The 12,532-nt window shown below is 37.4% G+C and overlaps 1 protein-coding gene across 1 annotated transcript in view; it reads right to left on the bottom strand.

The window, feature by feature from the left end:
• Nucleotides 1–12,532, bottom strand: part of LOC150083237 (tudor domain-containing protein 1-like) — a 657,806-nt gene that overhangs the window by 106,979 nt on the left and 538,295 nt on the right. The window contains exon 21 of the mRNA XM_090378447.1: nucleotides 11,837–12,004. Coding sequence (XP_090234573.1) covers nucleotides 11,837–12,004 — 168 coding nt within the window. The remainder of the gene's footprint in view (nucleotides 1–11,836; nucleotides 12,005–12,532) is intronic.

Raw genomic sequence — 12,532 nt, 5'->3', positions numbered from 1 at the left:
AGAGATTCTTGCACTGATTCTATTGGAATGAGCAGAAGCCTGAAAAACAAGATGCAGGATATTTCAGAGACTGCTGGAAGTCATTGCGGTACAAGTAAACACATGGGTTGTGTTAGGGTAGCTAAGAATAGAAACAGGTGCATGTATACTTGCGTGTACACCAATGCTAGGAGTTTAGTAAATAAATTTGATGAATTTGAGGTATTGCTCAAAACATCAAAGGCATATATTGTTGGGATATCAGAGATGTGGTGTCACACAGATATAAGGAATGCAGAACTGGAATTTGAGGAGTACAACGTCTACAGAAAGGATAGACAGGCTAGGAAGGGAGGAGAGATTATGCTATTAGTTAAGAAACACATAAAATCCAAGGAAGCGAAGCCAGTCGACATCGACGGACAGGGCAGTGTTGAGTCAGTTTGGTGTGACATAAGCATAGGTAAATCAAAATTGAGAGTAGGAGAGTGCTATAGGCCTAATGACTGATGAGTATAATAAGATACTGTACAGGGAAATAGAATGGGCCAGTAAATCAGAGAGTCTTATAATGGGGGATTTTAATTTCCCAGATATTGACTGGAATTTGTGGGTTGGTCACTCACACACTAGCAAGGCTTTTGTGGATTTATTGGATGATTGTTTTCTACACCAGCATGTTTGGGAGGCAACTAGAGGGAGTAATACTCTTGATCTGATTATCAGTAGTGATTCTTCATGCATTAAGAATCTGCAGATAAAGGAACCACTAGGTGGCAGTGATCACAGTGTGCTGAAGTGGGGTTTACTCAAGGAGGTAACTACCATCAGAGGAAAAGGGAAGGGTTTTTGCTTTCGTAAAGGCGACTATGATGGTCTGAGACAGTATTTAAATTCTATACAGTGGGACCAACTGATGATGTTACCAACAGCAAATTCAAAATGGGAAGCATTCAAGGAACTAATCTTGGAAGCTACCAGGCGTTACATACCAACCAAGAAATATTGTTCAAGGTTCAGGCCTAAATGGGTGTCAGATGAACTAATAAGACATATGGCAGAGAAGAAAAATGCATGGGATACATACAAATTAATGGGTAACATGGAAGCCTATGATAGATATAAGTTGGTCTGTAACCAAGTCACAAAGGAGATTAAGCAGGCAAAGGCAGGTTATGAGAAATCCTTGGCAAAGGATGCTAAGAAAAGCAGCAAGGATTTCTTTACTTATATAAACTCTAAAAGGAAGGGGATGAATCTGACTGGTCCATTTGATATTGATGGTTCGACTATTGATGATCCTGCTCAGATAGCAAACAAACTGAATGAGTATTTTGCATCTACATTCACACATGAGGAATTATTAAGGTTTGAAAATGGCAGAAGGTTATTAAATTGTAGCAGGATACTTAATGATTTTGTAATAACTGAGAGCAAAGTGGATTAGAAATTGCTGAAGTTAAACATAAGAAAGGCACCTGGGGTGAATGGGATCTATCCAGTTATATTAAAGGAGGTGGCAAAGGAACTAAGCAAACCCTTAGCCATAATTATGAGGGCATCCTTGGACTCAGGGGAGGTCCCACGGACTGGAGTTTGCACATCTCCAGTCCGTGGGACCTCCCCTGAGTCCAAGGATGCCCTCATAATTATGGCTAAGGGTTTGCTTAGTTCCTTTGCCACCTCCTTTAATATAACTGGATAGATCCAGGATAGATAACTGGAATGTACCCCAATTCACAAAGGGGGATCGAAGGGTGACACAAGTAATTACAGACCAGTTAGTTTAACTTCTGTTCCGGATAAAATAATGGAGTCACTGGTTAAAGATGCATTGCAGGATCATCTAGACAAGACTGCAGCAATAATTCAGACACAGAATGGGTTTGTTAAGGGAAAGTCTTGTCTGACAAATTTGATAGGAGATTATGATGTGGTTATAAAGGAACTGGATGCAAAAAATAATTTTGATATCATATATTTGGATTTCAGGAAAGCTTTTGACACTGTTGCGCAAGAAAGACTATTGTACAAATTGGAGCAGAATGGTAAAAGGATGGTTGAGTGGGAGAAGACAGAGGGTGGTAATCAATGGGTGTTGCTCTTCGTGGACTAATGTTATTAGTGGAGTCCCACAGGATTCGGTGTTGGGTCCACTGTTGTTTTGTATATTTATCAAAGATATTGTTGAAGGTATATCAGGCTTAGTGCCAAAGTTTGCAAATGATACAAAGGTTGGCAGGGTTGTTAATGACAGTAATGGAGTGTGCTACTGCAACATGATCTAGAAAATTTAGGCAGATGGGCTAAGAAGTGGCAACTGAAGTTTAACCTTGACAAAAGCACAAAGTACTGCATATGGGTAGAAGCAACCCCAGAGAAACGTACCAACTGTGTGCTACTACACTTAAGGTGGTAGAAAATGAAAAAGACCTGGGAATAATTGTGAGTCAGATATGAAGTTTTCTGAGCAATTCATACAGGCTGCCAGGGCAGGTCGTGGGGTTTTGTCAATGATATATAGGAATTTTGCTAGCATGGAAAAGGAGGTGATTGTCCCTCTGGATAAGGCAATGGTCAGGCCAAGCCTTGAGTACTGGGTACAGGTCTGGGGGCCTCATTTTAGGAAGGATGTAGATTTCCTTGAGTGTGTACAGAGAAGGGCAACAAGATTGGTGAGGGGAATGAAGGGATCTTAAGTTCCGCAAATTGTAGTGGCTGGAGACTAAGCACCTGCACGGTGATCTGACTGAGGTGTATAAGGCCTTGAATGGGTTGAGCACGCTGAATTCTGATGGGATCCTTCCACTTGTTCACATTACCAATCTAAGGGGTTATAAATTCAAATTAAGAAAAGACAGTTGAAGAATAGATGTGCGGAAAGTTGTCTTTAGCCAGCGGGTGGTTGATTGCTGGAATCAACTTTCATCTGTCGTGGAAGTTGATGGGTTAAAAAAATTTAAGGAAGAACTGAACAGGCATTTGGAGGAAATGGTGTGATTTTTTTTTTTTTTTTTTTTGGCTGATGCTGCATAAGCTCATAACACTTGCTTTCTTGCATCACATGCCACTACTACTACTACTATATCTCCTATTCTTAATATCATTAGTGCCAATGTGCACATTATCTGCCTGTGTGTCCTTAAAATATGATATATACTCTACAACATCATCATCAAATTTTGCCCCTGGAAGATATACCCTAGTCCTATTCCACCTATTGTTTTTACACAATATATTACCAGTCTCCCTGACAGTAAAGTTGCTGACCATAACTAGCTCCCGTGGGACCAGCACATTGTGCCCTGAAGATTGCTGCTGTGTTTCCTGATGCACAAGATTGAGCTTTAGTATTGTGTTGGGCAGCTCAGAGCTTGAGGAGTACTCCATTTTAATATCAAATTCTTCAAACTCTCATAGATGCCCATGAGAACACTGAGTGCAGAATTTCTTCTGCACTCAGCTCTCACAAAGACATCCTCCTTTGCTAGATCATGTCCTGTTCCAGAAAACTCCAGAATCATTTCACAAGTTGCACAGAATTTCTTCTGCACTCAGCTCTCACAAAGACATCCTCCTTTGCTAGATAATGTCCTGTTCCAGAAAAGTCCAGAATCATTTCACAAGTTGCACATATTTTTAGGCTGTGATGCGTTGGAGAATCATCCCTTTCGGTCCTCCTCCAAGCCACAGCACTCCCGCCAGTTTTTGCATGTTGATTTGCAGCTCTAGTCTGGGGCATGATTTAATTAATTAACAAAGAAAATTAATAAATGTAATTGATTAATTGACTATACAGTACAAAACTAAACTAAGCTAATGTAGTGATATGTATTACACTTTCTAGTTAAAGAATAGGAAGCGAAATAAGGAGGAAAATGTTACCCATATAATGAAAAGGGAAAAATAATTACCAATGAAAATGAAATAAGAAAAATGGTAAGACTATTTTAGAGAGAGAGAGAGAGAGAGAGAGAGAGAGAGAGAGAGAGAGAGAGAGAAGTAGAGAGTGTAATGGAAAATCTGAAAGGAAGTAAATCACTAGGTTGCAATGGAGTGACTATAGAAATATCAAGGTGTTTGCGACAAGTAGGGCTGCAATGGATGCATAGAGTAATGAAAGTAGTATGGGAGAAGAAAAGGATACTAGAGAACTGGTAAATAAAATTGAGTGTGCCTATTCATAAAAAAAAGACAGAAAAAAGTGAGAATTATAAAAGGATCACACTGACTACACATTTAGGAAAGTGTGCAAAACAATAGTGGAGAATTGAGTAAGTGTAACGGCTGAAAGTGGAATACAGGAAGAGCAAATTGGCTTCGGAAGTTCAGAAGACAGATTGACCACAGCCTAATTTTGCTGTGAGACAAATGATGGAAAAACATTATTATCATGGAAGGGATCTATGATGATATTTTTTTGGATATAGAAAAAAGATGTATGATATCATAGAGAGAGAAAAGATATGAGTAGTGTTAAGGAAACTGGGAGTGGGGAAGGAGTTCATAGCGAGTATTAAAGCTCTACACAGAGGAATGGAAAGCTGTATGAAAACAATGGTTGGATGCACAGGCTGGTTTGAAATTAATGATGTATTGAGACAGTAAAGCACAATCTTATCTTTAATATTCATACCTGTAATGGATGATAATAAAAATTCAGTGGAGAAAATTATTTGGATAGAAAAATGAAAGTGATGTTGTTTGCTAATGATTTGTTGATTTATGAGGATGGAGAAGAAAAGAGGAACAGGTTCAGAGCTGGATGGAAGAAACACAGAGATAAAATTTATAAAGTTCCGTAATGCAGAGAGTAACAGAATGATACGAACAAGGGAAGAAGGAGAAGAGAGGATTAACATCTGAGGAAAAGAAGAGAGAAGTGGATAGTTGCAGGTATTTGGGGAGTAAAGCAGAAAAACAAGGGAGAACTGATAAAAGACAAATAGAAGAGCACTTTAAAGAAAAATGTTTTTTAACTGTGTAAAGGATCTAGCTTGGGGAAAAGAGGTACTTGAGAAGTGCAAGATGATATTCTATAGATTGTATTATGTACTAATAATAACCTGTAGATCAGATGCAGAATCCAAGAAACAGAAATGAAGTTCCTGATAGGCATTTGGAGTAGACTAGGAGAGGCAGAATAAAAAATGCAGTCATTAGGGAGAAAGTGAGAGAAGAACAAGTGATCAGATTACATCAAATTCATTGGTAATGCAGGAGAAGGATAACAGCAGAATATAAGAAATAAAAATGATGTTCCTGAGAGGCATTTGGGGAAAGACTTAAGAGAATGGAGGATGGCAGACTGCCAAAGAGAATGCTAGAAAGGGAGAATAAAAGACCAAGAAGAAAAGAGAGTAAGGAAGAAAACAGGTTTCCTTACTGACCCAGCAAGAACTGGAATGGCAGTGGATAAGTCTGATGACTTGGGCAGATGAATTTAATGTTATTGTAAAGAAGGGCAAGAGTTTGATTTTCTCGTGAAAAGTTGTCAATTTGAAGAAAGTCAAGAGGGTTAAACTGGTTGTCAATTAAGTTCTGAAATTACACAGGGGAAGAGAAAACTGAAGTCTCCACTTTTAATTACAAGAAAAAAGAAATGAGCCACAATGCAAATTTATTACATACTTCAAGGCTAGACTAATGGAGAAAATAAATATTATATTAGAGCAATGCAGAGGGTATATACTGTAGCCACACTCTCTACATGAAATGAATAACTGAAAATAACAAATCATAATAAACTGACTTAACATCAATAAATTAAATTTATTGATAATAATAGTTTATTAAAGCAAACCAAATGATAGAATAAATAAAATCATTGTGGAGAAATTCAGGGGTAGTATATGAACACACAAAGTTAAAAAAGAAAGCAGGATGGAAGTAACATACAAATTACAGGAATGGAGGTAATATAATGAAAATGGAACAGCATGTGTTATGTTATCAATATTAAATTAATTACAAAGAATGTGGTTATTCCATCAAAATTACAGCAGAGAAAAATACTATTACATCATATACGAATACAGTTATTAAGGTCATATTTGCAAGTTCTGACATGGTCTTTTATTCTGTTTCCCCACTTCCTTTTGCTTTAATTCACATGCTTTTAAAATAAATATTGAATTACATTTTCTTGTGGTCATATTTGTGTATTGAGCAATTAAAAAATGACAATTAGTACTAAAAAAAAAAAAGGATATTAAAAAAAAATTCATTTGTCCATCTATATTTATTCAAAACATGCACTTCCCCAACGCCAGGCGAAAGTTCATTCAAACCATCAATTACTTTATCCTGCAACTATCCTTTATCAATATTTAAAGAGAAAGAGCAGTGATGCTGCCAGCACTTAGCACAACAGATGTAATGCCTACACATTCCAATAAGGTCTCCTCACAGTTTGTGCATAGACACAATAATAATATACAAAGCTCTAGTCTTTCTTGTTAAGAATAGTAGTACACATCTGGTGAGTATGGGCTTGGCAAACCCAGGGTCCTGAGCTGGATATCATCATTTTTCTCTTTCTTGGTGATTCCCTTCTGACCCTCTCTCTCTCTTTCTCTCTCTCTGTAGGAATTTTTTTTTTTTTTTTGGTCAGTGCAGCATAAGCCTCAGGCTTCCTTGCACCATTTGGCTAATAATAATAATATTTTGAACTTCCACTTTTCAACTCATCTGCCTAATTTATCCATGTCTTACTGGAGTAATATACCCTGATATGTCACGGAACATTAATAAATATTAAAAACAGCAAAGGTCCCAACACCAAACACTGAGGCACTCAACTCATAACACTGATCCATGAATAGCAGTGGCCATTCTTTCTCTTACCGTTCAACCATCCCTTTATCCATAACAGTAACTTACTCCCAATGTCACAATGCCTCAGTTTGTACAGTAGTCATTCATGTGGAACAGTATCAAATGCTTTACTGAATTCTAAGTATGATATCAAAATTAATTTTTGCATGCAGTTCTTTTATGGCTGCCTCACAGTAGCTAATCAGATAGGTCAAACACTTTCCCTTAACAAATCCAGGCTGTAATTACCAAATAAGTGGGTTTCCATTATGAAACATTTTCCTATGTAAATAACCGTTATCACAAATGTGGCAAGATAGCATTTGTAATATTGTGTTTGTGTTTATAGGCTGCATTTTAAGGTGCAAAGGTAGGCAACTCATCTGAGGAGAATGGTAAAGGGATGTTCATATGAGGAGAGAGAGAGATGCCAAAAGTGTGGCCAATATGAAAATTCCACCATCATTCAATTTGCTTTTCCCCTATTGGTGCTTTACACACCTCAACAGTCTCTCTTCTCTAGGATGGCATCCTGTGAGAGAAGTTCTGATTTGTAAGAATAAGGCACTAAGAGCAGAATGAAAATTACATGATGGTAGAATTTTCATATATTGAAATGGGACACAAAAACCAAAGGACAAACTATTAAGGGAAAATTAACAGGCTGGACACTGGCAATACTGGGCTTGATACTGCCTTCTTGGGGATTGACTGAAATTTAAGGGGAAAATGGATAAATATTGAATGTACAAACATGTTTTTTTTTTTTTTTTTTTTTGTTTTCGATCTTTGGAGAAAAGCCTACTTTATGTTGTTTGACTTTACTAATAGTAAAGTTAAAAAAAAAAAAAAAAAAAAACAGACAAAACCAATGATACCAAAAACTACCTAAACTTTTGCTTCCTAGAAAATATATGTCATAATACAAACTAGAACATTTTTATGATTAAGCTTCTTATAAAGACACAATATAATAGCGTAGCCTAATTTAATTTATTAAATTAAGCTTAAGCTTCTTATAAAGAATAATTTAAATGTATACAGCTTCTTCATGTATAAAAGTGATTTTTATGTAAAGATGCTAAATTTGATCATGCCACACAGAGAAAAACATGAATACTGCAGAAACTGAACTCAAACCTGTAACACTGCAAAGAACTAGGTTTCCTGTCTCTATTCCTTTTAGTCCTCTCTACAAGTTCCAGCCGTGAATTACAAGCTCCAAAAAAAATCAGTGTTTTGCTATTTTATTATTTAATTGTCATATTATACTGTACTTCATAAGAAGCTTTATAGTTCTAGTTACACTCGTTATTTTTATTTTTAATTTAGATTGAATTTGTGTAGGTTACTACTTAATGGTTACTACTTAACGAACGGCCTCCGTAGCCGAGTGGGCAGGAGCGGGAGTGCAGTAGCACACGCTCTTTGAGTAGACCGGGGTTCAAGCCCCTGACTGCTGAATACGGTCGACCTGCCAACCCGCACTGGACCAGCGTGGCAGATTATGGTCCATTTCCCTCAGCATGAATTGTTGAGGAGGCTTCCATCCTGCAGTGGGTTGATAATGGCTGCACTTTACTTTTTTTTTTTACTTACTACTTAATATACACAAAACCATTGTTTCGTTCAAACCTTGTAGCCATTGTTTTCGTATAGTGAGTGGTAGGGAATTCATATTTTGAATTGTGGTAAATAGGTAGCTCTAACGTAAAACTAGATAGCATAAAACTTATCACTGCATTTAGGAATCTATTAGATAGTGGAGTATTGATAATTATTTAATTAAATTTATTCATTGTTAATTTCAATATCATGCTCCAGACTAGAGCAGCAAAGATGGGCACAAAGTAGCAGGAGTGCTGTGCCTCGGGGGGAAAACTGAGGGGGGGGACAATTCTCCAATGCATCACAGCCTAAAAAAGGCAGATTCTCTGGAACAAGACATGATCTAGACAAGATTGATTGATTTGATTTGGTAGTTGTTGGCGCATCGGCTTCTGTGGCCATATTGCACCTCCCAAGGTTTTTGCAGTACTTTGATCCAAGCCCGAGGCGGGAATCGAACCCGCGACCTTTGGGTTGCCGGACAGGTACTTTACCCACTCGGCTAGCCCGGTCGGCTATCTAGACAAGGAATATGTCTTTGTGTGTGTGTGCTAGGTGCAGAGAGTGTCAAGAAATTAGGTGCCAACTCAGCATTCTGATGGGTGCTTATGAGAGTTTGAAGAGTCAGGTAGATGCCCATGAAGGTATTAAAATGGGGGACTCATCAGGTCTCAGCTTCCAAACTCAATGCCAGAGCTCACTTTTGTGCATCAGGCAACACAGCAGCAATCTCCAAGGCAGACTGCGCTGGTCACACAGGAGTTATTTATTGTCGGTGATGCTATTGAAAGGGAGACAAGTAATATATTGTGTAAAAAGGATAGGCGCAATAGGACTAGGGTATGCCTGACAGGGGCAAAAGTTGTAGAACACATATCATATTTTAAGGGCACAAAGGGTAATATTGTGTATACATTGATACTAATGACATTAAGGGTAGGAGAGCTGCAGATTTATTTAACATATACAGGTCAATGCTTAAAAAAAGTCATGAGATAGGGTTAAATTTGAAAGTGTCTCAAATTCTGCCCAGACATGATAGGAGGGCATATACGATGAGAGCCTTGTCAATCAATTTGGTACCAGAGGGATTGAGCAAGGCTCATGAGGTAGAATTTTTCTACTCAAGGTCTGTGCTTATTAACAGGAGAGACTGCTTCTACAGGGATGGGATACACTTAAATAGAAAGGGTGCAAGAATATTTTCTGATTTTATTGAGTCAGTGTAGGTGAGTCAGAAAACTGCTAGCTTGGCGAGATTCACGGACTAAAAAGGTTAATAGTAGCTGCAGGCAGAAGCAAAAGTGATTCTTGCAATTCTTCTATTAGAATGAGCAGCAGCCTGGAGGTGCTGGAGGATTTAGGGACTGGTGGGAGTCATCACGAAACAAATAAATACACGGGCTGTGTCAGGGTAACTAAGAATAGGTGAATGTATACTTGCATTTACACCAATGCTGGAAGTATAGAAAATAAATTCGATGAATTTGAAGTGCTGGTCAAGACATCAGGCAGATATTGTTGGGATATCAGAGACATGGTGTCACACAGATATAAGCAGTGCTGAATTGGAATTTGGGGAGTATAATGTGTACAGAAAGGATAGAAAGGTAGGATGGTTTATGCTGTCAATTAAGTAAAACAAAATCTAAGGAAGTGCATACAGTTCATAGATAGACAGTTCAATGTTGAGTCAGTTTGTTGTGACATAAGCACTGGGAAAGGGAAAATGAGAGTAGGAGTGTGTTATAGGTCTAATAACTCTAATGAGTACAAAGAACAATTGTACAGAGAAATAGGATAGGGCAGTAAATCAGATTGTCTAATAATGGGGGATTTTAACTTCCCAGATATTGACTGGAAATTGTGAGTTGGTCACTTGCACACTAGCAATACTTTTGGGGATTTATTGGATGTTTGTTTTCTGCAGAAGCAGCAGAATGTATTAGAATGTAATACATGCATTTTGTACATGTTACAAGCTGCAACATCACACACAACTAACAGCAGCACACTTCTGGTTAAGTGTGTGAGGGTTAAGCTGATGAAAATTGAAAGAGTGATTTCCATCAGCATGATAAAGTATTTCATATGGAAGAAGATCATGAATATAGATATATTCCTTTTAAGAAGCTAGCAGTATCCCAGCCATTTTATTAAACAAGAAAGTGGGACTGTGAAGAAAGTGGAAAAAAATGGAGGATATCCTTTTTAAACCTGGCAAGCCATTCTGGATGAATGGCAGTTTTATCTAATCTGTAATCAATTAAATAGCTCAGAGAACAGTTTTATATAATTAAAGTTTGCTTATATTTTCAATTTCTGGAAAGGACTATGGATTAACTGTTGATGACCTTGGGCAGGGTCATCAATAGTTAATCCATAGTCATCAAATGGCCTAATGTAATCCAACCCCTTCCTTCTACTGTTAATAGAGAGTGAGAATATTATCCAGAATTTTATATACATTATCCAAGTTTTTGTAGATGAATTTATTAGACTTCATAATACCATGACAATATCATGGTACTGATGACTTCTTTAAGGTTGATGTAGATTGGTGTGCTTAACAGCAACAAATTGCTTTTCTATATGGTTGCCCCATGTATCTGACTTGGCATACTCCAGTGTGTATATATTTTCTTCCCAGCAAAGGGGAAGGGGCTGAAATAGAGGTAAGAGAATTTTTTGACTTTCCTCCCACTCACAAAATATTTGGAAATGATATAAGATCTTCCTAGCTAGGGGATATAGTTACTGATGTGGGGAAAATAATAAATAATGGCCTGTGAGCAAGATAATAGCATTTAAAGTGAATCTAGAAAAAATCACTCCCCCCCCCCTCCCCCAACAATTGCAGGTCTTGAAGGTAATGCCTAACTTAATAAAGGGTTATGGGAATTTTAGTCTAGGAGAGTTTTCCTCTGTTCTGCTGCTTTTCAGTGGTGGTCCAAATGCTCCAGCTACATTTACAGAACATTGCATTTCCAAAGTGGTAGTAGAAGCCTCCTCCAACGACCCCCTTTTCTTCACACTTCCCCGCTTACAACAATGGCCTGGCTCGCCTCCCAGTGGTGGCGGGAGACAATGCGGGATTCCACTGTGGGGGGAGGGGGGCCTGCGGCCAAGCAGCCAGAGACACAACGACAGAACATAACACCATTCTGACACAAACCAGACAACTTTTCTGGCTTTTACAGAGGTTCTGTAATTCTTCAGAAAGTACCATGGTGCAATTATGGGGGAACCACTGGTGGTGCCTTCCACTAAACACTATGTCCCCTTTTCACATACTCATTCTTCCATTAGCAATGCTATATATACAGGTCAGACCAAGTTGCATAGAAAAGCTTCACCGGTTATAGGTCCAAGAGGACTGAACATAATATAAAAAAAAAAAAAAAAATTAATTCTATCTATAAAAGGAACTTACCAGCCAAACAACAATGAATGGCTTGAAAAGGCAAATGCATGAAGCGAGGGATGATCCTTTTTATACAGTTGTTATTGACTAAAGCTGATTGTCCATAATCCACAAAAAACACGTATGTTTCAGTAAGCGTGACATCTAATGCAGCAACTCGGTACCAACGATTATCCACTGAAAATGTCAACAACATATTACCATATCACAAAATATATTTTATATTTGCATCAAAAGTAATCATAAGGTAAATTCTAAAACAAAAACAAAAGTATATTAATTTTATTAATAATTAAAAACAATTTTATATTGTTATTTTTTAATCTAAAAATATACAATTATAATAAAGTAGTAGTAGTAGTGGCATGTGATGCAAGAAAGCAAGTGTAATTGGGACTAAGGACTAACAAAAACACTAGTTTACCATATATATATATTACCATAATGACTACCATATACAAAAGAAATATTCAAGGTTCAAAACTGATAAAAATCAAATTATTAGTACTAAACAATTGGTATGTTTTATAGGGTTGGCACTTGTTAATATGCAAACAGAAATAATTAGAATAGTATTAATCATTTCTCTGCATTTTATATCAGTTTAATCTATGTTTACTAATAACAGTATATTCATAGCAGGCATAGTAGTAGTAGTGGCATGTGATGCAAGAAAGCAAGTGTATGAGCTTATGCAGCATCAGC

The sequence above is a fragment of the Mastigoproctus giganteus genome, chromosome 7, assembly GCF_048544385.1.
Source record: "Mastigoproctus giganteus isolate SK-2022 chromosome 7, ASM4854438v1, whole genome shotgun sequence".
NCBI classification, from domain to species: domain Eukaryota; kingdom Metazoa; phylum Arthropoda; class Arachnida; order Uropygi; family Thelyphonidae; genus Mastigoproctus; species Mastigoproctus giganteus.
This window is presented reverse-complemented; position numbering and strand designations above follow the sequence as displayed.